Source organism: Sciurus carolinensis, chromosome 6 (genome assembly GCF_902686445.1).
Source record: "Sciurus carolinensis chromosome 6, mSciCar1.2, whole genome shotgun sequence".
In the NCBI taxonomy this organism is placed as follows: Eukaryota; Metazoa; Chordata; class Mammalia; order Rodentia; family Sciuridae; genus Sciurus; species Sciurus carolinensis.
In genome coordinates this window covers 110,269,318-110,296,754 of record NC_062218.1, presented here as the reverse complement: position 1 = coordinate 110,296,754, position 27,437 = coordinate 110,269,318, and the positions used below count along the sequence as shown (strand labels likewise).

At 33.7% G+C, this 27,437-nt stretch overlaps 1 protein-coding gene across 3 annotated transcripts in view; it reads left to right on the top strand.

Annotated features, from left to right (window-relative positions):
- The window catches only part of Adamts19 (ADAM metallopeptidase with thrombospondin type 1 motif 19), a 292,394-nt gene that overhangs the window by 33,621 nt on the left and 231,336 nt on the right, over nt 1-27,437 (top strand). For 2 of the 3 annotated variants that reach the window (XM_047555546.1, XM_047555547.1), the window contains exons 3-6: nt 16,108-16,273; nt 22,525-22,697; nt 24,123-24,206; nt 24,884-25,041. In XM_047555546.1, coding sequence (XP_047411502.1) covers nt 16,108-16,273; nt 22,525-22,697; nt 24,123-24,206; nt 24,884-25,041 — 581 coding nt within the window. The remainder of the gene's footprint in view (nt 1-16,107; nt 16,274-22,524; nt 22,698-24,122; nt 24,207-24,883; nt 25,042-27,437) is intronic. The other variant, XM_047555548.1, reaches the window with a different exon arrangement.

Sequence of the window (27,437 nt, the reverse complement as noted above, 5' to 3'; positions counted from 1 at the left end):
TTGGTTTCTTCACCTTAAGAAACTGAGCAGAATGTGGTGGCACACAGTTAAAATCACAGTGACTTAGGAGATAGGAAGATTGCAAGTTTGAGGCCATTTTGGGTAACACAGTGAGACCCTGTCTCAAAAACAAGGAAAAAAAAAAAAAAAGGTTGGGATGTAGCTCAGTCAGTGCTAGAGCACCTCTGGCTTCAATCCCTAGCACCAAACAAATAGACAAAAAACAGTGAGATACTTAGGACAGTATGGAACAGTATCTGGCATCAGTGTGAGAGCTATAAATGTTTTTGTTACATAAAATGGGGACAATAAGTAGAGTTGGAAGTCATACTAGTCAATACATTAAAATAATTTTCTAGACCTTCCAAAAATGCCACCTATTAGGTACTTTTGAAGTTATTTAAATGAATCCAGATGTTCCGATAGGATAACATAAATAACAATGAACCCATGTGCAATTTGTACATTAATGTTCTTAAACAGACCTGAGAGACAACAGGAAGCCAATTACCCTCTGCATTCCTGAAAATGTATGTTGGTCCATTGAGCAGCTGAATGAAGTTTTCTCACTATTATTCTTCCCCGAAACTTCCTAGCAAACATTTAGTGCTAAACTGCCATCCAAGAACAGATCTTTACAAGGGCTCTGAAACCTTCCTGTTCAAGAGCAGGTAAGTAATAGTGACCTCCCCTGGCCAAGTGATCAAGGTAATTATAAAATGCACACCCAGCAGAGATAATGGGTTGATTTGCTACTTTTCCCTTAGCCATCTCTTCAACTGTATTAACTTTGAGTCTCAGAACTATTTATTTTTATTATGTTCCCTTATTAAATATATTGCAAACAATTTCTTCCAGTCTGCCAAATTTGTTTATGAATGTTTTGTCATGAAGTAGCTTGGTAGCATTGCTATTTAATGTGGTCAAGTTCCATATCACTGTCTCACATGATTATTGCATTCTGATGTTTCCTTAAGAAAGCCTTCTCTTCTCCAAAGTCATTATCAAATCTTTCTAATATTTTTAAAATACTTTTGTATTACTGAGTTTCAATAAAACCAAATTGCAGAATGATACAGATTATGTTGCTATTTATGTTAAAAGTAAACCTTACCATGCTATTTCCTTATGTAGATCCCATATATATGTGCATAAAGATATTAAAATATCAAGAGATCAGGTTAGATGGATAATAATGATAAGTGATAAACTTATTTTACCAATAAGTGAGAATCTAGAAGGTGATAACCAAAATTTTCTCATAATTTTTGAAAACAATTTTGACAGAAAGAACTTTTATATCATTTACATAATTGAACATCAGTATGTTTGTTTATTATGAAAACAAACTTGGAAAAAAGCCTCATGTATATTTTCGCTACCAGAACCACTCTTAGAATTTTGCTACTTTGGTTTTACTCAGTATGTTTTGCTATGATTGTATTGAGTTGTTTTAATAGTTCAAATCAGAGTACATAAGACTTATATTGTTTTTAAAGAAATTTAATATATCACATACATTTAATAGTATTGTAACATAAATGTTAATAAAGTCAAATGTAAAGACTATATAACATGTTTTTTCTGAATATGTCATAATTTAGCACATGATCTCCTTAATGGTGGGTTTTGAGACCACTTCCATTTCTTTATAATTTTGAAATGTAAACGTACTCTTCAGTCGTTGCTTTGTGGTATGTCTTTGAAAAGATCTCTCCTACCCCCAATCACAAATTATTTCTATATATTTTTCTTTAATACTTTTATGTTGTTCAATGGATAAAACAAAGCAAGGAGGTCTTATGAATAAATTACCAGAACTGCAATTATAAAGTCCAAAGGTGTAAGTAACATGATTCTATAAGGATTTCCCAGAGGGCACTAATTTATGAGGCCACCAGTGAAGTTTGAAGGTACCAGGTTCACTTTATTTTCATCAACTATGTATTACAATTTTATGTGCTTTAGTTTTATTACTATTTGAAACAGTGAAATCCTGCCTGATTGTTGGAATTTACATTCTTTTAATTACTCTCTAAGAATGATGCCAGACCTACTTTCATCAGAATTATTGTAGTAGCCTTTCTTCCCCTGTAGTCTGTCAATACAGTCATCAGAAGGGATCCTTTTAAAATGTTCACACTTCTTCCTTGCAGCTTTTGTAATATGAAAACATATATAGTGAAAAAAAATAAGGAATACAAAAGATTGCACCACCTTGGGTTTACCAGTTACTTTTGAGAAATATGGGAAGAGAATTAGATCTGTGTGGTTCACTTCAACTAAATCAAGAGATTGCTATATACATTTTTAAACATCTACAACATACAAGTACATTTTTTGGTAAATATCAATGGTGGACAACTGAGTACTTTGTTATTATGCACATTTCTGAAGGATTGAAGTATTTCCTACTAAAGAATGACAAAAATAATACACAAAAAACACTTTCCATCTTGTTAGCATCACAGTCAGCACAGGGTTATTCAAGTGTTAGTTTTCTCATTTCTTATTGCAACTCATCTTGCGTGCTAGAAACACATTTGATTCAACTGTCAATGCTGTGCTTCAGAATCAAAGAAACTGAAACTTAAGAAAGACCTTCATGAACTAGACAGCATCCTAGTTAAATGACAAGAATGAAGAAGTAGTTATATTAATTGGGCCTGAGAGTATTTGTCATACATTTGAGGTGTGAAAAGACTTAAGATGCAGAACTCATGGTATAACATAGTGGCTGGGAAGAATTCTGGACCTTTTATAAGACTCTTTCTGAGAGTGATTACTTTCTATACAGTTACTCCTGTCCAGTGAAGACTGATTGCCTCAGAGTGGTGATTTATTTTTGGTGATTGAAATACATAAGCAGAATTTTAAACATTTATCAATGATGTTAATGAATGATACCTTCTCTGGGTGGCGTTTGGAAGATTAACTGATCCCTAATTTCTTGTTTTGATGTTCTCTTGTTTATAAATGTCTTTCTTAAAACACAATGCATGAACAAAATATTCCTGAGGTAGTCCAGGGTATGCAGAGTGTTTTCAGTTTCAGGGTTTATATCATGTTATTTCAGCTCTTTCAGTGTATAATTTCCTTAGGTGGCCTGTAATAAATCACCATGAGATTACATTAGTTTTTTTAGCCTCCATACTCACTGATGGGGCATATATAAGAGTAAAGAAAGGGTTAAAGAAAAAAAAAAAGGTCAAGTGTTCTTTAAATTCTCCTTTGTCATATATACATTTGTATTTGGGAACCTCACAGTGAAGAAATATACTGTTTAAGAAAGAACTCTGTTGTTATAAAGTTTATTGCTCCTTTTATAGAAAAACAACAACAGCATTGTCATTTCTGGGATATTACTTAATGTTATTCAGAATGGAGGTAGGGGAAAATTATTCAAGATTTCTAACTAGCAAAAGAAAACCATCACATTTTGTTAATGTGGTACAAATGGGAAAGAGGATTTAGCATCTATAATAAGTAAGCTTCTTATTAATTATGAAGATACTTAGGATTTTGGAGATTCCCTATTTTGTTCACTGTTATATTTCCTGCATCTAGGATATTAACGGATACATAGTATACGCTTAGAAAATATTGTTGAATAAATTCATTATTGTGTTCATTTGACCTTTAATTGAATCCCGAAAATAAGTTGCAGCAGATTTTCCATGTCTTTGAGTACCAATGCTATGGTCCTTGAATAGTTTGCTCCACTAATCTTGTTTCCATGGTAAAATGAATTTGCATCTACTCTCTAGGGGTATGTAGGAGGTTGGCAACATCTCTGTCAATTGTGAGGTCACCACTAAGACCTGGCAGTGATGAGTGCTTCCCCAAACTGCAGCTGTGCAGCTTTCTCAGTGGTCTCATTCAGTTCCACTTAGAGCACATAACCAGGCTGGAATTGCATGAGATAAGTGCTGCAAGTGCTCATCACCATGGTGAATGGCTCTGAAAAATCACTGAGTGACTAACCCTTTAACAACTAGGTGTATGACTGTATATGTACCAACTCATTAAGTACTGGGGTGGCAGTTGGGAGCCACCTTTTATGGTGATTAAGAAATAATATAGGTCAAGTATAGTTAATAAATTTAAATTCTTCTCCTCATCCATCAATATGGAACATGCAGTATTTCTCATTAGCAACAAAAGAAAGCCATGCTGTATGACTTGGAAGAATTTTGATTGAGGAAGGCATGGAAAGTCTTTCTTTCTTTCTTTCTTCTTTTTTTTTTTTTTTTCTTTGCTTGGTGCCTGCTGTTGAATTTATCAATAGCCTGAGCACATGTGCTTGATCACCTCATATAGGACTACTAAAATTTTAAATGTAAGCAATGTAGATTAGACAGAAGCAACAGCTTCCTCAGAGTAAACTGAAAGGACAGCTTATTCTCCTATCTTTTCTTCAAAGCTGCTCTTAGAATTAATTCTGCTTTTTTTTTTTTTTCAAAAAATGTCAAATATTCAAACTCCTACTTTGTATTAACTTTCCCAGATCTTCCTCTTCATGCCCTTTTGCTGGATCTTTTCTATTCTCAATGTTTGGGTTATCAGGATCTGGGGTCAGGCACTCTTCTGTTCTTTCTGTACATTCCCTGGACATCATCATTCACTCCTGTGATGGAAAAATTACCTTTATTTGGCAGTTTTTTGATATATGTCTTTAGCTTAAAACCATCCACTGAACTCCATACTCCCAGTGCCTACCTGACATCTCTACTTGGATATCTCCAAGATAGATCAAATCAGTAAGTTCTCATCAGAAATTTTTATTCTCTACCCTAAAATTCATTTCATCCCTAAAATCTGACTTTTATATTTTAATTGCAAATACCTGTCTCTCCTGCTGGAGTACCCAAGCCAGAAACTCTGGAGTGATCCTTTATTATAGCTTTTCACCCCTGTTCCCTCCTGTCTCAACATCATATTATTAATCATCATCCTCTGATTTGAATGAGAGTCCAAAATAAATCTCCAATGTGTTTACTTTCTTCCACATCCATATGTAGCCACCACGTGTTGCTTCCTGGTCTAGGCACCATGATCTTCCACCTGGATTAGTAGAAGCGACTTCACCCTGGTTCCTTCAGTTGACTCTCGTCACTCAGTAATCTATTTTCCAAAGACGAACAAGAATGGTTTTCTTCAGAATTTTTGTCAGATTATGCCACTACTGTCAGTTGCTTTTGATTTTACTTCAAAAAAAAAAAAATTCAAATGTCTCATCATGGTCTTGAGAGGTTACCTGCATCGTGCTCTGTCAACCTCACTGTTCTCTAGGTTGTCTTCATGGGTAGACTTTACACTAATGCTACTATTATTTATTGTTTTTAGTTACTGTTGTAGTCTCTAAACAAGTCTTGTGTCTCTCCATTGCAATTTTTTAAAGTGTAATCTTTAATGATTTTATACATATATATATATATATATATAATTTTAAAAGTCAATGCTTATTATAAGAATTCTAATGAAATAAAGTACCCTGCTTTTCCTCCACATCCTTGATTTCTGCTCTCTAGGAGCATTTCCATTTCTTCTGGTACTTGCTTCTATCAGTAAGTAGAATATTACTTTAGTATTTATTTCTTATTTTAAAATACATGTTTTGCCATGATATATACACATGGGCACAAATATGTTGTTGTAAATAATGATTTTAAAGTATTTACTTTTGTGCACACAAAACAAATATACTGAGTTTCTCCTACACATCTTCTAGCACAGCCGTGGTCTTTGGAAGACTTTCCCCTGAGGTACCATCTTTTCCCACTTGTATTCCTTTTTCATTTGACTGTCCACATCGTTTATTGCAGGCCTTGTCTCACATGCTATCTTCTTAGAAAGACTTTGTTGGGCCAGCCTGTCTAGTGTCTCACCTTCACTCTATTTCTTTTAGACCCTTATATGTTTATTTAAGGATATGTTTTACAATATGTAATCTCTTTAGTATCTTTGTCTGAAAAAATGACTTTTTATAGTCTGTGCCATCAGTATACAAGGTTCATGAAGATATAGATTGAATCTGTTTTCATCTTTGAATCCTTGGTACCCTGCATACTGGTGGGTAATACTTATTCAGTAGGCACATTGGTAATGAATACTAAATAATCATCAGGAAGAGGCAGTGGAACATAACAGCTTTTGTTTAGACTCAATGATAAAATAAGAAATAGATTAAAAACAGAATTTTCTTCCAATTCTTTTTTTAAATTTTTTTTAGTTGTAGATGGACACAATACCTTTATTTTATTTATTCATTTTATGTGTGCCAAGGATTGAACCCAAGTGCCTCACATGTGCAAGGCAAGTGCTCTACTACTGAGCTACGATCCTAACCCATCTTCCAATTCTTTTTTTTGTTTTTTTTTTGTTTGTTTGTTTTTTTGGTGCTGGGGATTGAACCCAGTGCCTTGTGCATACAAGGCAAGCACTCTACCAACTGAGCTATATCCCCAGCCCTCCAATTCTTAATATGCTTTTTACATATTTAAAGGCTTCTTGGATATCCCAAAGTATTAATTAATAAATCATCATTAGTAAGAATTATTATAAATTCATTGAATATAAGTATATGAAAATCAGTAGCTTTTCTCAATATAAATGAAAAGTAGTTAGAATATAAAATAAGAAATAACTATCATAACAATAATAACAAAAATATCAATCATTTTTTGTAACAATTTTAGGAGGGGGCATTAATTTTCTACTGTTCCAGGCTTTATCACTTCCTTTTCATTTCTTTAGCATAAAGGCCAAAGAGCAGCTGCTATTTAATATCATACTTTTGATGCTGCTTATGTATAATAAAGTTAGACGGAACATTTTTGAAACTGTTTTAAAATTCACATTTCTATTACTTGTCAAAAGAAAAGACTGAAAAAGAACAATTTACATGAAAATGGAAGAGAACATATTTTTTTCATTTGTAGTTCTGTTTCTGCATCTTATGTGAATACAATGTGATTGTGTTGAAAGAATATAACACAAGAAGCCATTGTGAAACACCCCATAGTAAAATATATAACCAGTGTCTGAGGAAAAATAGATGGTTTAAAACCTGAAGGAGAGTTTTCAGAGGGTTTGTTTTTAGATGTTATAAGTAACACTGCTATAAAATGCCCCTGGGTGTCTTTTCAATAATGATTTCCCAGTGTAGTATTCTATTCCAGCTACACTGACCTTGAATTTCCTGAAACATGCCATATCTGCTCCTGTCTCAGAACGTTTGCTTCTTTCCTCTGCTTAGAATGCTCTTCCCGAACCTTGGCCTGGCCACCTCTCATGTGTCAATCTCATCTCAGCTGTCCCTTCATCCAAATGCCATGGCCACCTGACTCCCTAACTCCTTCTCAATGGTTGTCACTACTACCTGAATTCATGTTACCAATGTATAAGACTCTTCATTGAGTAAACAGGATTTAAGGAATTTATGAAGCAAGATCCCCACAGCTGCACCACCTGTTTTATTTCTGTTGTTTGTTTTTAGGTTGTGAGAAGCCCATTAGAAAATGTAGTTACAAAATCTGGTCATTAAAACATTCATTCTATAATCATCACACCTTCCAAATGCATGTGCAGTTTCTCTGCCACATTCCCTGCACATTCAGACTTTCTTAGAAACGCAGGCACAGAGGGCATGAATTACACGTAGAGAAGGGGAGAATGAAGTTAGAGTCTGTGTTGTTTCCCCATCTCGTACCTCCCACTGGGCTTCCTGTGGCTCTTCCAGATCTAGAACCAAAAGGGGTCCTGTAGAGCAGAAGGTTCTTTTGTGACCAACAGTATTATGGGATGTTATTTGTCAGTCACTTAAAATGAATGCTGCCTTATTGGCCACATTTATGAGTGTGGGGGAGAATCTTCTTTTCACAGATGCCCTTCAGTAGGTGAAGCTTTCACACCTGTACTTAGGAGACAGGGAATTCATCCTCTGCAGTGCTCACTTTCAACTCCTGTCTTGTCCCTAGGAATCTGTCAGGAGAGTTCCAGGCTGTATTTTAATCTCTTTTTTAAAATTGTGAATACAGACAAAAATCAGGGTAAAGATGATCACAGAAAGCTTAACAAGTAGTTATTGAACAAACACTGGTCTTTTGGTCCATTTCTGTAAATGGTGCATTGTTTCCTCTCCTGGGACATAAGCTGATGGGCCCTGTCAGCCTTGTTCACAGCCCTACCTGAGCTCTGTACAAAGTTGATACTTGCAAGCATTTATTGAATAAAAGTTGAATGAATTAGTATTTAATAAATTATGATATATTCAGAGGATATACTAGTCTTTGACAGAAGGCCACCTGGAAAGATTGCTTTTGCTTATTGCTATTAGGAAACAAGCTATACCTTAATGAGAAAAATTTAAAGTAGATCATAAAACTCAAAAATATGTATGCAAGTATATACATACACATGCCCACTACAGATACACATATTAATAAGAACATATATGTGTGCATGCATACAGATATTAACTGACTGGAAGGAAACATTTATATTCCTTTATTATTATTATTCTGCATATTGGGTTTGGGGTTATTTTCTTTTTTAAATTCTATTTTTAAAATACATCTTTATTTAAAAATTCTGGTTTGTGATCAGAGAACATTTGAAGAGAAAGAAAAATTAAAAAGAGTGAGGTGTAAGGAAAGACAAACTAAAATCCTGAAATATCCTCCCAAGTTGTCATGGGAGAACCACTAAAGGAGGCATGGAGATGAAATACTCGGCCCACTTAGAAAGCCAGGGTGCCTTTGACAGCTAAGAAGTCTGATCACATAAAACAGCTCAAGATAAAGTTTGGAGCCTTAGATGTTGTATTTTTGTCTTCTGCTTTGAGAGGGATAAGGCCTGGTCGTGCTATTGATATCAAAGTTTGGCTATCTACCATCTCTGAGGTGTTGTGTTCAACATCCAAATCCTTAGTGCAAAATTTTTTAGAGATGAGGATTATTTGAAATAGCAGTCATATGACAGGCTTAGCTCTTTGCAGATAGCCTCACAAAGGCAGTGTGCACTTGAAGCCAGATAATCTGGTTTGAATCCTGTCATCACCACATACTGATTTGTAATCTTAAGACACAGTAAGTCTTTTTGAAACTCATTTTTTCCAACTATAAAACTGTTGAAACTAGCATTTGTGTCCCAAGCTTAAGGTGTAAATTAAGTGAAATAATGCATATGAAGTGCCTTGCATATATGTCTGCTACTTTCTTATTTGTTGTTTTCTTATGAATATTTAAAAATAAGTTTAAAAAGAGTAAAGTAAAGGATTATATAATTTTTAGCCTGGGTAATTAGAAAAAAACAGAGCCACAATTAGAAATGCAAACATAGAAAAGGAGGTGTTACTTTGGAGAAAATGGTGATACAAGAAGTGAGATAATGAAAGTGAGAGACAAGGAGATTGGATCTTGAAAGGAAGCAGAGGTCTGAGAAGGGGATTTGGGAATCATGTTCATGGAGGGGGTCATTAAACTTTTGAGTGATGGATGCAGAGAACAACTGCTGACCAAAGATTAGCCTTGGAATGAGGAACATGATCTTTTGAAGGAAACAGAAATAGCTGCTAGAGAAGATAAAAATTAGGGCAATGAAAATTTTGGGAGGAGAAAAGTGCCAATAGTAGAATAGGAGAATAAAAAAAGAAGTTGGCATTGGCCTTATAACAATCTATGAAGCTGGGATTGGGGCAGGAACTAGAATGGAGGTAGAATTTTAAATAGATAACAACCAAATATAGAATCAAATACTAAAACCAAAACTTAACTTGGAAATTGGGAGCATTAGACTTCACATTAACTGTGTGAGTTTGGGCAAGTCATGCTATAGTTTTAAGCCTTAGTTTTCTTTATTTTAAAACTCCAATAATGCCCCCAATGATCTCTAAGTTTCCTTCTATCACTGTAGTTTTATGATTCTTTCTGAAGCACTTTGGCTGGGAAAGAAATCGAATGATGTTAGCATTCTGGTGGCATGAAAGACTTTCCTAGAGATAATACTTGGCTAGTCAAGGAAGGCAACATTGGAAAAGCCAGATGGAAGGAATGAAATTCTAATTTTCCCCAAGATGAAGTCACAGGTGGAGTGAAGAGATGTTTTTCAGAGCATTGAATTGATATGTGTTCTTCTATCTCAGAAGAGAACAAGGCACTGAATTAAAAGCAATGATCTTCTTCTTCTTTTTTTTTTTTTTTTTTTTGAGCACTTGTCTGTTAATAGCATCTGTGAATTGAAGGCAGAATAATAAGCACTTTGCTCACACTGCCCCCTCTAGTAGCTCATGCTGTAATCAGAGCAATGATAAACACAGTCAACAGCAGATAATGCATGGTGTAGCAGTAACAGGGAAGGCAGGGGTTACTTTATAAGCCTGATTCATTTTGAAGAATTCATAGCTGTATATGTGCTCAAATGCAATCTGGAAAGAACACAGCATGTGCTGTGTGCCATGCTACAATCTTGCAACTAAATATTATTCCAAACTAAAGTTAAAATAAAATGTCTTTTAACACTAACTTTGTTCATTATAGTTACATATAGTTACATATGAAGTTTGTGTGGTAAAAATAAAACTGGAGATGTAGGCAAGAGTTTTTTATAGCTTACTCGTCATGCCTTATATATCTTCATTAAGGATTTTGAGTTTGTCCTCCTGGGAATACAGAGGAAACACTATAAGGGTCAGGATGTTTTAGAATGATAAGAGTGTGGGATAGATATGGTGTCAGAAGTATTATCATACAGATTTGTATGATTATGTATAGAATACACAAATTCATGAGAAATCTCTCCCAGTTGCAATAATATTGAAATGGCATTTTATTTGATTAAAGCATACAACAAATACATGGCATCAGGCCAAGCCCTATAATGCTTACATTTAAACTATAATGTTTTATTTGTTTAATGAAATATATATTATAACATCACCTACAAGAAAATACTTAAGAAAGTAAAGACAAACCTAAATAGAAATTCAGATCACATTGGGTATACGATATTTATCTAAAATGCTTTCCAAAGCAAATATTGATACCAAATCCTTTCCGTGAAGTCTGTTTCCACAAATAAAACACTGTATTCCTTCTACTATCAGATTAATTCTCTGAAACACCTTGTATTGGGAAAATAGACTAATTTCCAATGACATGTATGACACTGGTTTTCTTCTGCCCTTCAAAGAAACTGTTACTTGATTTTTTTAAATTGTATTTGTTAAGCCTATTTTGGGAGCACATATTCCCATCTCTCTGCTCAAGCTAGGCGTCTTTTTAAATTGTTTCCTAGACTCTACATTCTTTTTGCCCCAGCTGACAATGCCTCATCTCAACCAAATCCTGCTACCCCCAGACCTTTTTCATATCCTGAAATTATTTTGATTTATAACCTTCCTCATTTCCTTTAGTACTTATGACATTTATTTCTTATGACATACTATATTTTTAAATTTTTAAATTGATTATTTTAATTAATAAAATGGTACATATTAATGATATACTACGTTTTATCTATCTATCTATCTATCTATCTATCTATATATATATATGTATACATATATATACATACACACACACACATTTTGGAAAGCCTAAATCAGGCCCATTGGCATATCTGTTGTCTCACACAATTTTTTAATGATTAGAACATTTAAAACTCTCTATTGTCACAATTTTCCAGTAAACAGTTGATTGGTATTTGTCACTTTTACCATGTAGAGCAATCAAACGTTGAACTTAGTCCTTCTGAATAACTGAAGTTCTATATCCTTCAACCAACATCTTCCCAGCCCCTTCTCCCCTTCATCCTGGTAAACACCATTCTACTCTTGCTTCTAGGAGTTCAACACCTTTTAGATTCCATAGGGAAGTGAAATCATGCACTGTTTGACTTCTGTGCTTGGCTGATTTCACTTAACATAATATCCTCCATCTATGTGTCACCAATGACAGGATTTCTTTCTTTCAAAGTCAGAGAGTATTCCATTGTGTATATACACCAAATTTTCTTCATTCATTCATCCACTGATGGAAAATTAAGTTGATTCAGTATCTTGGCTATGTTAAGCAATACCTGCTGATTTCCTTTCCTTTGGATATATCTTCAGCAATGGAATTGCTAGATCTTATTTTTTTAAAAAACAAGTTATCATAGACTCATAATTTTCAGTACTTAGTTAATGGACAATACATTTTCATTCTGCAGAGTCTCAAATATGTTCAGCTAGTACACTGAAATTTTACCTAGAAAATGTAGACTCTGGAAAATAAAGTTGAAAGAAAAGAGCATAGAATGAAGAGAAAACTTATAATTTTTATAGTAGTATTTTGGCTATTGAAGTGAGCTGAAAGTGAGATATTGGAAGTTAAATAGTCATCACAGTAGGAGTGGGAACGAGAGCAAGGGTGCCATATTGCCGTATTGCTTCCTGCTCCATCTACAGCTTCAGGTAGGCCTGCACTGGAGCTTTAGCATCTGGTCATCACTTTCATAGCCCAAAATCATTTGGATTTGAAAAAATGAAGTTTCATATTTGATGATTGAAGCAACAATGTTGAATCATCTCTGTACATTGACCCAAACCAATTTCATGTTTGATTATGAGATGGTGGTAGTGTTAATATACCTACAAAGAGATTTATATTAATGGTAGTTTTAGAAACCACAGAGGCATATAAATAGGGAAAAGATAAACTATCAGAGCTAGTAAGAAAAGAAATGACTGATAGCTTATTTTTACAAAGCAATGATAAATTACAAGTTGAAATTGAAATTCTTACCAAATTATAAAATCAAAACATAAATGACAAAGGAATGCCACCATTTAAAAAAAAAAATGCATGTGATGACAGAAATAAAGGGGTAGACAACAGTTAAACTAAATTTCATTTCCAGCTATTTTCATGATATGTTTCAAAATGGTAAAAATTATTTGGAAAATTTAAAAAAGGACCCTCTGGGAGAAAAACACATAGTTTGCTTTTCTGCCAAATAATATGTTTTTATACCATATTAATTCATGTAAACTTTTCTTCCCTTATAAAATCGAGAAGACAATGTTTGCAACTAAAATAACTGTTGCCTAATTGTGGACTGTTGGACATGAGGACACTTGTGTAGAGAGTTTAATATGTGCTTGTATTCTTCCAAGGCTTGTAAAATTATAGTGCAGATAAAAAATCTATTTTGTTAATAGAAAAACAAAATGACTCCTTTGTGGGAGACACAGAAAACCTCAAGACATTCTGCAGTTCTGCTTTAATCCAGGCCCGTATGATGACTGGTACAGAACAAAGCTTGACTGTGCTGTAGGATAGCATTGTGGTCTCAGGTAGAACATTCACATTGTGACACTGGAGCTAAATATACCTGACTGAACCAAGTCTGGAACACAGTGGTCAGGCAGTAGGCAGGTATTCAGGCAACGAGTCACCATTCACAATCATTCTGACTTTTTTTCCTTTTTAAAAATGGGAACAAGAAAGTTTTCAAAACTGCTGACAGATAAAATTCTAATACAACAGATACGTTGCATTATGAAGAAGTTTCTGACTCAAAACAAAACATAACAAAAGAAAACATTTATTTCAGACAGTAATGTGCTAATGGGGGATGCAAACATGAATAAAATGATTCTTCAAACTCTGTGAATTTTGTAGTTTATATTCAAATGTTTAGGTGCTTATATTTACTAATATCCTTATAATTAAATATACATATTATCTGTATTATTTAAAATGAAAATAACTAAAGATGTATTAAGTAATTATCTAGCATCAGATCTCATGGTAAGATCATTATATGTGTCTGAACAACCCTATGAAGTACTGCAAATGAAGTTGCTGTAACTTTGTCCTCCTTACATTGCTAGCAAATAATCTTACATCCAGAATCTGTTCTTGAAGTCATTAAATTGTATATGATAGTATGCAAATACATTTTAAAACATTTATTATAAATCTAATGTTTCAACATGTTTAGAACCTGTTGAAAGAATGTATTGGATCACAAATTTATGATTTAGGTAAACTCACCCTGTTTGCTTGAGATATTCTAACTGAACATTACAATTTAATCATCAGTCGCAGTTCTATTAGTGGCCTTGAATTACATAAATATATAAGATAAAAGTAACACATTTCTATATATTTTACAGACTGACCCAAGGATATATGTTGTGACACCACCTTTTCTCAATTTATGTGTAGATAAGCTACATTTTTAATGACTATTACTTAATACTTTTAATGTTTTATATTCTCATGTTGCTCATCTATTTACGATCATAGAAAATTTTTTAGATTTCATGTAATTACTTTAAAATTCAAGATAGTTTCAAATTTTAGAGAATTAAACCAAGAATCAGAAATAACTCAGTGGAAATCTTATTACATTCATACAAAAATTATTTGGCATATATGTATATTATATATTCCTCATATTTTTTAAAGGGTCATTAGAGTGAATCTTTTTTGCATCATCCTTAATGCCAAATGTGTGTGTGTGTGTGTGTGTGTGTGTGTGTGTGTGTGTGTGTTAGAGAGAGAGGAAGGGAGACAGGAAGAAGAAAGGAGAAAGAACAGGTAGAGGTAATAGAATTGTGTACTTTAGTCCTTAAGATTTTTATTAGTGATAGGACAAATTCAATAAAATGAAATTGGTTAGGATTTTAGATTTACTCTAAAAGTGTCTTGTAATGTCAGTTCAGTACAAAATAAAATGATGTAGCATATTGGCAATAGGATGATCTTTTTGTATAGAAGATGTAATACATCCCTTGTATTATACTCTAATAATGAAAATGAAATTTAAATTTGAAGGCAGTAGTGGGAAAATGGAAAAAAGGTGATAAATTTGGATCATTAATTTATTTAACAAACATTTATTGAATATTTATATATGGTGGACTCTGGTAGTTGCTAGGAGAAAAATAAACCAAACACTTAAGGAAAGTATGTGTGTTTTTCAGGGTAAATTAATTTTTTTTCTTAAATTGTACTTTGGAAAATTACTTATCTGAAGAAATAATAATTTTATTATTGTGCTGCTTATATGTGGATCAAATTAAAATGAGCTATACCTAAATTCCAGATGGTTGATGTAAAACAATTAAGAACTATAATATTAGCAGATTTAGTATGAATAATGCATGTTTTAAGGAATTATTTCTGAGAATTTTTTATGAACATATAATTTTCGTGATTAAAGAATAGAACATTTCAAACCTTCAAAATATGTCAACACTTTAGATATAACACGTGTTATTAAACACTAGGATAATAGGTTAGAATTCTCTAAAAATAACATAGTTAAGGGTATTCTATTTTTTATATGTTAATTATATAGAGTTAAATAATATCAAGATCAATTCATATTATGTCCCTTGTGTGGAACACTTTCCTAGTTATAATTCAACTTATATTCCATAAGAAGGAAAGAAAGAAATTAGTAGACTAGCTTCAATATATTACAAGGATACCTACTTGTAAGTTCTTTTTATTGATGATAACCATATTTAACTCTCCGCAGTTGAATGGCTAAAATCATTATGAAATTAAACTTGTTTATGTAAGTTTTGCTTCATTTTTCTCTAATTCATTTTGTAATGTTATTAAAATGTTTAGTAGAAGAAATAAGAATATTTTATATATTACTTTCAATACTACGAATCCTGCATTTGCCTTGATGTTACATGAATTACTTCACTAAGTACTGATTGTCAAAAAGTTGGACTGTGTGGTGTATGCAATTAAAAACTGCATCCTTCTTTCTAAACATGCTGTACATGTAAGTGACCCCATGGGTCTCCCAAAGTGAGCCTTTAACATTCCAGAATTTTTACTGTGCATCTGTTGCTGGCATCTAGCCTCCCACCCACACAGGCTAAGACTACTAAATGAAGTTTATGCTAGTGCAATAAAGTACATAAAGATGAAGTAATAAAATGGGAAGATAGTTACCTTTCTAGTGGGGTCACTAAAATAGATTCTCTAGAAGATCGTATGCATATTTGTTAAAGAAAACAGAACATATGAGTATAAGAACGTAGAAAGAAATTTTTAAATGGTTTTTCTGACATATATTTTGCATTGTATATTCCAGATGGGATTTATTCAGCTCAATGAGGACTTCATATTTATTGAGCCGCTGAATGATACAATGGCCATAACAGGTCATCCACATCGTGTATATAGGCAGAAAAGGTCCATGGAAGAAAAAGCCACAGAGAGGTCAGATCTTCACAGTCATTACTGTGGTATCATTTCAGGTAATGTCTTCTGAAAGGACTGAACTAAATGTGCAGAGTGAGATGAATCATTTAAAAGTCTCCCCGCTCCCTCTCATTCCCTCTCCCTCTTTTCTATCTACTACCTTTATATATTGGCAATGTGGAGTCTCTTTTAGTTAATAGCAATTATATATGTTCATTTTAGGCTTATCTTTTAGTTTTCTAGGAAGTGCTACATTTTAATATAAAAGAACAGAAACTCAAAAGAACTTCAGAGATGAATATATCAAATGCCTTATAACTTTCTTGAGTTGTGAAGTATTCCTTATAGGATACTGTTCACTCCACTGAAATAGAAATAACAGAGAGTTCCAGGTCTCCTGAAACTGAATCCAGTGAGCTCATGGCCTTATTTTAGGCTACCTCTGGAGAACACCATGGAGATCTCTTTACTTCTATTAGAAGCATTTTTTTTGAACCCATTTAAAAATCACCTTGGAGATTAAAATTAGCAGCAGAATAACCATAAGAGTAAAGATTTATACTTTTAAATTTTGTTCATTGTATCCGAATCCCATAATTCTGAACTTTTCAGAGGCTCATAGCACTACAAGGCATCAAATCCTCATTCTTTTTATCTACAAGTTCCTCACAGAAATAAAGGGTGGTGGTGGTGATATTTTTGTGTACCTTTTTTGTGTCCTTTAGGCAAAAATCTGTGGCATTAGGAAGATAAGGAAAATGAATGATTTTAAAATGTAAGTCAGACCTGAAAGTTAGAGACAATGTTCATAAAAAATTAGTTTCGCTGGGAAGAAATTGTTAGACATCCAGTTCAGATGTCTCAGTGAATATCCACTGATATGAGAAATGTTTCTAATGAGAATATGAGGAAATATGAATTTATTGAAGAATTTTCAGTGTAAAGGTTGAAGATATTTTTTGTTGCACATTTGAAATTGTTAATATAGTTAGTGCCAAGATATGAATTCTAAGATTGATTATGATATTTGAAACTAGGTTAGGTATAGTGACAACAAGTAACCTTTGGGGAGACCATAGGATGTCCAAATCATCAATAGGGCGTCCAATTAAAAATACTGTAATGTTTCTGACTAGAATGTATTTATTTCAAATTAATTTGTGGTTTCTGTTTTCTTTTGTGAAAACGCATCTGTCTGTATGAGAATCATATTCAAATGTGGTTAAGTGAAACAATTTCCATGTCACAATATTCAATGTACACAAAACAAGTTAAATAACATCCTCTTTCCTATTCTAAGAGCTGTAGATATGAAGGAGATCAAGCTGACCAAAAACTATAGCATTATTACCAAAAAAAGAAAAGATTTTGTGTTGTGAAAATATGAAAACAACAGCAGTAACTTGGATGTAGCCCATTTAAGGAGATTGCTTTGTGTGAGTTAAACTGAAAATCTGCAATGTGTAACTTTTGAATCATAGTAAGTTCCAGCTGTTCTAATTACTCATGTGCTTTAATGATACAAAGCAGGTTTTGTATGCCATTATGCATGGAGGAAAGTCTAAACATTTCTTTATTTTAATAGGCTAATAAAGCACAAATGCATTGTTCATATTTGGCAAATGTTTCGAAATGTTTCTGATATACATACAAATATTTTGTTCATGACTGTTAAATATTAATGTTGATCTACTTGGATCAAGGACTTGTATGCAAAGGGTGGTAAGATATCACCAATTAGATGATTTTCTGAGATTATCTATTTTTAGATTAAATGCTCAGTATTTGAAATATTTTTAAAATTAACAATCCATGATATAAAGTATGCACTTACTTCTACAAATGTTTAACTGTTACTTTCCCCTTCTTGCTTTAGGCTTATGTACTAACTAATTAATAAATACAGCATAAGTTTGGATAATGTTACCGTATTGCCTTTGAAAAATGGAATTATATAGTTTACTTGTCTTTGGCTTGGTCTTTGTACTATTCCCTTTCATCATTTTAATGCCTTGGGTAGACTGTACTTAATTTTCATGATTTTTTTCCCAATGGGGACTTTCCTACTTTAACATGACTTCGTTGTGTTCTACGTTCTTAAAAGATAACATAGAGGGGAGGGGTACCAGAGGTTGAGAGTTAGGAGCCTTGGATTCAAGATCCAGTTTCAGTCTCACTCCAGTTAGGTAATCTTGTCCTTTTCCCTCATATTTTTAAACCTTAGCTTCTATATTTTCAGCACAGGCACTGCCGATCACCTCACAGGGATATAGAGCTAAATGACATAATTCCCATTTTTAAGAGGTGAACCATATATTATTTTAGACAAAATGATAAATCAGCAGTTGTACTGCAGAATGATAAGTATCATGACAGACTCAGTACACAAGATCCCTGAAAATGGGGAGCTGAACATGAAACATTAAGTAAAACTTCTTAAGACTTGATGGAGAAAAGGAAGTGGAGTATGCAGGTGAAGATGATGAACCTTGGGTCAGATTGCCTGCATTCATATCCTTATGCTTCCACTTCCTATGTGATCTTGGTAAACTTTTTCTCTCAAAAGTTCCATTTATAATGTACAGAATGGGCAAGTGATACCTGAACCTTGGTGCTATCCTTAGAGATTATGAGATTATGTGTGAAAATGAAAAACATATGTGATGTTTTTAGCATATCTTATTAGATGTTAATGGAACAAGAGCATTTTAGGCAGAAGAAACAAAACATGCAAAAATATAAGGGCATGAGACAGCATCAGCCAGAAGAGCAGAAGTCAAGTGCCTGCACTAGATAAGGTACAGTCCTAGAAAAGTAGCCATGGACTGGAAAATGAAGGGTCTTGCATGCCCTATAAATGATATTATCAAAATCTGTTGCTTAACATTTTATTGTACACTTATGAACAACTCTGGGAATCAGCATGTAAAAGAAAGATTTATGGAATTGAAAATCGAGGTTCAAGCAGGACAGAGAGATCATCTCTATTCTTAGAGCCGACTTAATCAGGCCACTACTGAAATAGTTTCCGTACTCTATCCATAACTGCTGTGGAGGTTATTGGTCAGCATGTGGAGGGCACACAATGAGCACCCATTAGTACATAATTTTAAATTTCTTTTCCATTTGGAAGGGTACAGTATCAAGTGCGCATTTTTTGTTTTGTTTTGTTTTGTTTTGTTTTGGTGTCTGAGATTGAACCCAGGAGTGCTTAAGCACTGAGTCACATCCCCAGCACTTTTTATTTTTTATTTTGAGTCAGGATCTCACTAAGTTGTTTAGGGCCTTGCTAAGTTGCTGAGGCTGACTTTGAACTTGCAATCCTCCTGTCTTAGCCTCCCAAGCACCTGGGATTATAGGATGAACCACTATGCCTGGCCTCAACTATGTTATTTTTTACATGTATATGAAGAATGAGTTAAGCAGAATTGCAGCCAGTGAAAACATCGAAGGAAGCAATATGATAAAATGAATAATTTAGTATGCCTGATTTTCACATACAATGACTAACTTGTATGATGGAGACTACCATGAATTTGAGATTCTTAAGAAAGCTAGCCTCTTCCAGAGAGTCTATTTAAAGGTGATATGCAAATAGGGACATAGGAAGCTGACAGATTAGGGCCAACATAGCTGTCAATAGCAAGGCAATATAGGAAACATACTTTTCTATCCATTTCTACATAACTTATCTACCACTCTTTTTTGGGGGGAGGGTACCAATGATTAAACTCAGGGGCACTCGACCACTGAGCCATGACCCCAGCCCTATTTTGTATTTTATTTTAGAGACAGGATGTCACAGAGTTGCTTAGTGCCTCACTTTTGCTAAGGCTGGCTTTGAACTCTCGATCCTCCTGTCTCTGTCTCCCAAACCACTGGATTACAGGCATGTGCCACTGTGTCCCTGTGTCTACCACTCTTTATTAAACAGCCCCTCTTTTTATAAACTCTTCCTGCTTCTTATTTTAGTTCTTCTTTCATTTATCTTACATCCCCCTCTGCTTTATGGGCAAGTCTTCATCCATGTGCATGCCCCCTATATAGAGTCACTTCTCAGGACTTCCTTCCCCTCTTACTTCTCCTTTCACATTGTGAAAGTCCTTTTTACATTATTTACAGAAAAGTGAGTGATTGTAAAGTGTCTACCCTTTTGAGGGCCTGTAGATTTTAACTTACTTTTATTAGTAGTTATATGCTACCTTTTTTTCTAGTTGAAATGATTTTTTTTTAAACTAGAAAACATGAGAGTAACTACATAAATAACATTTATGGTAAATTCTAACACTTTTTAAATAGAAGAAACAAAAGTCTTATATCATTGACATTATTTTGTTATTTTTTATTGGTTGATATTATATATAACACTAGGATTCACTATGACATAATTATAAATGCATGGAATGTAATTTGCTTCAATTCTGTTCCCTGTACTTACCCTTACCCTTCCTTTCTTCCCATCCCCATTCTCAGTGTCTCCTATTTCCTTCCCACCCCTTCCTCCTATTCTCCTTCCTCTCCTGGCTTTTATTCTATTTATTTACTTATTTTTTAATTGATGCTTTATAGATATACACAAAGTATATCTACTTACTGTGGATTCACTGTGGTGTACTTATACATATACATAGCATAATTTTGTCAAGTTCATTGTGCACTTTTTTCCTTTTCCTATTCCTCCTTCCTCCCCCTCAATCTTGTACTCCACTGATCTTCCCTCTATCCTTATCAGATCCAACCTCTGCTTTTTTCTCCCGACTGTCTTAGCTTCTGCATATGAGAGAAAACCTTCAACCCTTGATTTTCTTGCACATACCGGTTCTGCCCATGTTACATTCTTAAAGGCACAGTTATTTATTCATACCCCTTTGAACTGTAGGCTAAAGAATTGCTTCTGTTTAGGTGGTCACAGACCCATGTAAAAGACCAAAGTGAGGATGAATTTTCTATCCCTAAAGGAAACAAGGGAAAATGGATATGAAGAGAAAATTAATAATCTTTGCTTTAACAACCTCCCTAAAATCTGAGGATGAAAAGTGACAATGTGTGCATATTTATATTTCTCTTGATGAGTTTATTAGGTATTGACCCTGCCAAGATGAGTCTGTTCATATACTTGTGGGAATGTTCCCTACTAAATATTTACCATGAGTTTATATGGTCCTTGTGCCTACTCCTAGGCACTAATTCCCCCTATGGAAGATACCATGGTATCTTCTCAGTTTTTTTAAATTTTATTTTTACTTTTTTATGCTTTATTTATTTATTTACTATTTATTCTAACCAGTTTTTGATGTTTCTATAAATGGAATCACTCTACCTGCTCTGTTGTACTGACTTACTCATCCCTGTGAGGTTCATATGTATTTTCCACCTTGCAGCAATTGGTTCCTTTTCATTGCTAGGTAGTGGTTCATTATATTTCATCATATAAATGGGCCAAAAGTCATTTACCCAGTGTACTATTATAATTTGTATTGCCCTGAGGGCATCAGAGAAATACACCAACTAGTCATTTACTTACCCTTTGTGAGAAATGACTGTTTAAGTCCTTCACTTATTTTCAATTGAGTTATCTGCTATTGATTTATAGTGACTCTTCATTTCTTTATTCTGAAAATACATTAAAATATTTCTCCTCATTGACATGGTTTTCATTCTGACAGCAGCATGGTTTGATAAACAAAAGTGTTTAATTTTTATGTAGTCAAACTTATAAATATATTTTGTTTGTAGTTTTTCTGTGTATTTGACTGTGTTTAAGGATTCTGTCATTTAAAGGTATAACTTTGATGTTCTTCTGATGTAAGGTGGAGTCAATAATTCCTTGTTGTCCATTTATAATGATCAGTTAATTATGATCATCTGCCTAAAGATTGGATGTGTGGAGCTCACTTCAAGTACTTCATATATGTAATATGTTCAATTTTACTTTCAAAAAGAAATTATAACATACACTATTTATTGAGTTATTTTGTTTATATGGACTTCTGTGATAGAAATTTTACATCAATCTTTTAATTATAAGTCATCCATCAATAACTCTAGAAAGTAGGTGGTATTATTATTCAATTTTCAGATGAGGAAATTGAGACCCACTGGGAGAAACTGGTTTCCTAAAATGGCAGAGCTAATAAATGGCAGAAGTCCATCCTACCTAATTTTAAGCTTATACCCCAAAGGCAAGTGCCTTTTGAGATTTCATCTCTGTAGAAAACATTTTTGGTTTTGTCATTACTATGAATGATTAACTTTATTAACTTAACTCAGAAGGAGGTACATTTAGAAATTCATTTCTCTGTTGCAGATAAAGGAAGACCTAGGTCTAAAAAAATAGCAGAAAGTGGAAGAGGAAAGCGGTATTCATACAAATTACCTCAAGAATACAACATAGAGACTGTAGTGGTTGCAGATCCAGCAATGGTTTCCTATCATGGAGCAGATGCAGCCAGGAGATTCATTCTAACCATCTTAAATATGGTAGGCAAACTTTAAAGTGCGCTTGGAATTTTTTCAAGAAAACTCTAAGGAAGAAATGTGTGAGTATTTATAATGACGTTCTTTAAAAATTAACTCATTCCTGTTCCTTTCTTTTATTGACATTGGTAAAAATATTGATTTGGTATCTTGAGTATACCAAATTGATTCATTTTCAAAGAGGTCAAAATAATGATTCACATCTAGTTAAAAAAAAAAAAAACCCTTATTGTTAATTTTGGCGAGGCAAAACTCAGAGAAAGAGTTATTCCTCTCTCTTTCTCTCTCTCTCTCTCTCTCTCAGTTTTTTTTTTTTTTTTTTTGGCGGGGGTGAGTGGGATACCAGGGATTGAACTCAGGAGCACTTGACCACTGAGCTACATCCCCAAACCTATTTTGTATTTTATTTAGAGGCAGGATCTCACTGAGTTGCTTAGCATCTCACTTTTTGCTGAGGCTGGGTTTGAACTCAAGACCCTCCTACCTCAGCCTCTGAGCCTCTGGGATTACAAGTGGGTGCCACTGCACCGACCTATGCCTTTATTTTCCTTCTCTCTTGTAAAGACCATATTTTGATATCAGCAGAAATGTTACAGTATTTGTTTGCATGCATGGTCCCACCAAAAGCTCTATAGGTTAATTATAAGAAGAGATGTTGATATCCACTGAGCTCTTATAAATGTGTGTAAAATTAAATGTCAGATATTGTTCTAGTTGATGAGTAAAACCTAAAATTTACTAAATAAAATGTTAAACAGCTAAATCTTACATAGCTAATTTTAGCTGAAAATTTCTGGACTACAGACATCTAGATTGTATCTAGAATTCTAGGGATGCTTACTACCAAATTAATCCTTTGACTTAACTGTAACTCTGTTGGGTAAACCTTCTTCAAGGAAAAGCTAGTAGATCATAATAAAGAGTAGTTCTTAGGGAGAATGAACAGAAATAAAGACCAAAGGCAAATGTCCATGTTTAATTCCAGTTACTATAGAAGGCAAGGTAAGAACCACTGATTCAGGGATAAGTCTATACTATTTTTACTACTTTTACTGTCATTTGACTGTTTTTCCAGTGGGCAGGGTTTTCACACTTCAGAGACTTCTGTCCATATTCAGCTGCATCCTGAGCACTCCACCAGTGTTCAAGTATAGAGTAGACTAACATAGCCTAAGGACTTCAGTCTCTTCTACATACTAATGTGACTGAAAGCATTGCTTTAGTGTGCCAGTTACATATTTTCTAATACAAATTAAATAAATGCTAAGTTTATTTTTAAATCAAACCACCAATAAAAATCATCTTATTTTCCAGCATTTTAAAATAAGATTTCTCAACTAAATTGAGACTTCCCCATGTTTGGCCTTTAAGAAAAATCAAGATGTTTTTCAGTTTTATTTTAGGTTTTTCATTTTTATTTGTTTTTAGGTTTTTAACCTTTTCCAACACAAGAGTCTTGGTGTGCAGGTCAATCTTCGTGTGATAAAGCTTATTCTGCTCCATGAAACTCCAGTAAGAAAGTCTTGAGTTTTTATTCAATTAAGTGGGTAAGAAACTGTGTTCAGGAACTTTTAAGTAAAGGGAATGTTAGGGATATAGTTTTATTGACTTAAAATCCAGAAATATCCACTGAGTCACTTAAAGTATACATAAAACTGGCTGTTAGTGTTGCTTAATACCTCAATTTTATTCGAAAAATGGAATGTTCTTAGTTTCCAAGGATCCTGACAACAAACCTTAACTTTCCAAAATGTCATTTTAAAAAGCCATTTTAAATGACAGATTTTTTCTATTAGTTAAACATGTGCTTTAAAACAGTTTTCTTATCTGTAGTTCATTTAAATGGACCACAGTCTGGCATCATTTTGGCATGCTACCTAATAGACACTTCAGAAAAACTTTGTTCTTAAATTGTATAAGAAATTAATTATTTAAGACTAAAAGTTCCACATCTTCTAATGTTCCATTGCACCTCTTTCCTTTTTCAGAGTAGCATTAAACAGATTTTATAATATTGTAACTTCACAAAGTTTTAAGATTTTTGAGTTCAGGCTAAATTAATACTAAATGTCTTCCAGGTTCTAATTAATGTTATGGTCAGCAGTCTGCTTTAGTAATTTGGGAAGTTTCCTTAGTTTTTTGTATATCTAAGAAAAATCTACCTTGAAGTAAAATATCTTCTGTTGCAGGCAGATCTGTATATTGGGCACCATGGAGAGAAAATGCTAGAGAGTTTTTGTAAATGGCAACATGAAGAATTTGGTAAGAAGAATGACATACATTTAGAGATGTCCACCAACTGGGGGGAAGACTTGACTTCAGTGGATGCAGCTGTACTTATAACAAGGTAAAGTTCCAAAGCCAGCTCAATAGCATTCCTGATTCAGTAGCTATGCTGTTAATCCTTTAATCCCTTGAGAGAATGCTTTTATTCCAGATTTTGTGTTCAAAAAATGTTAGGGCATAATGATTTCAGTCATCTGCTTCAATTGATAATAACTGATTTCTGAACAGCCAAATATTGGGATAATGTATTGACAAAACATTTAGTTTATTAAATTAAAAATAAATTCACCTAAATTACTTATTTCTTTTCTTTTCTTTTCTTTTTTTTGAACCCAAAGGCACTTTACCACTGAGTCACATCCCCAGTCCTTTTTATTTTTATTTTGAGACAGGGGTCACTAATTTGCTTAGGGCCTCACTTAGTTGCTGAGGCTAGCTGGGATTCTAAGTATGCATCACCACACCCAGCTTCACCTTAATTTTTAATGCCAAATACTTAGCCATTTAAAATGATAAGTTAAAAGTGGATTCGGGTGGAGCTTTAAAAATTTAAAACTACACTGTTTTTCAGTTACTACCATATAACTAAATAACTTAAACAATTTACACATTTTCTGGCTCCATCTGAGAAAATAATTTAAATTAAGTAGCTAATTAATTATGAACTTCAATGGGAATATACTACTCAGAAATATATGTAATATAGCAGTACCTATATATGCAAGTGTAAGAATGAATCATAACATGATCTATATAAGTATTTTATATTAGTAATTTCCCATTAATTTGTTTTGCTTAGATTAGCAAAAATAGATAATTCACTGCATGAGCTATTTCATTTTAGTGATTAAAAGTGTTCTAATTTCACATCACAGAAAGCATAGCAATATTGTTAGACATGATTTTCTGAAATAAATCTATTGAATTCGTGGTAGTTTGTTGTTAATTCATTATCTTAAGACAATCCTAATTATAAGAAACTTATAAGAATAAGTGTCTCCATGCAAGAATGCACATGGACTTCCACTTCCAGCTATGTAAGTATAACAGATACTGTACTTTTCTAATAAACAACCATTAAACTGGAAAATACTTATGAGGTAATAGTTTTCAGTCACCAAAGAACAAAAATGCAAGACCTCAGTTCTTGAAAAAAGGAAAATTTATTAGGAAGTCGCACAGTTATCATTTTCGCCTGGGGGCAATTTCTTGACTATTATAGCATGCTAGATCTAGGTGAAGCACAGTGCTCCTACTGAGGACATCAGAGATAAGAGTTCTATGCTTGGGAAGGTGCCAGAAAGTACATATGCAGATCACCTGTGAGAACTCAGCAAGGGCAGGTATGAAAACATAAGAGGGAGACTGCCCCAAATCTACCCTAGGGTTGATAATATGTACTAACTATTTTTAAAAGTTAGTTGAATTGAATTGATTCAGGCCACAAAAGTGGGACAATAAGGTTGTCCTAGCATTTGTCTAAGAAAACAAAAAGTCTGTGCTGCATCATAAGTTCCATGTCCTGGAAAAAGGCCTACTCTTACTGACCAAACAAACCTTGAAACCTGACTCAGAAAGATCTTTACAGGACACTGTTTGAAGGTTGATTTCCATCAATTTACAGGAACTTGGCAATTTTGAGCTTTTGAGAGCTCCTCCAAACTAGAGAGTAAACTAAAACTTGCACAAATTCAATGTGATGAGCTAGTAATTGAATTGCCTCCTAAAACAAGTGTCAATACTCTTCAAAGAAAGACGGCAGAGTTCTGAGCATCTACAGCGTATTGCCCACAATGTCTAAGACATAATAAAAATCAGCCAAGAAACATGAAAATGTGAAGCAAGTAAAATAGGCCATAGAAAGCAGTCCTGAGATAGCTTAGATGTTGAATTTATCAAACTAATATGGTTGTAACTGGAGTCTCAGAAGAGTGAGAATGGGTAAGAAAAAATATCTGAAAACCTACTAACAGAAAAGTCTTCACATTTGTTGGGTGTGGTGGCACATGTCTGTAGTCCAGCAGCTTGGGAGGCTGAGGCAGAAGGATCACAAATTCAAAGCCAGCCTTAGCATCTTAGTGAGACCCTCAGCAACTTAGTGAGACCCTGTCTCAAAAATAAAATAAAATAAAGATAATGATAATAAAAGGGCTGGAGATGTGACTCAGTAGTTAAGCAGTACTAATCCCTGGTACCAAAAAATAAAAAGAAAGAAAGAAAAAGTCCTCAAATTAATTTAAAAAGTAGCACATAATAGGCACATCATACAATAATTGCTCTGTTTAGATATCATCAGAGAAAATAAATATATTACATAGGAGAACAATATTAAGGTTGATAACTGACTTCACATGAGAAAAACAATATTGTGTGCTCCATAAATATGCAACAATGACTCCAACCATTGTGTACAAATATAATGCACCAATAAAAATGGAGAAAAAGAAAAAAAGTAAG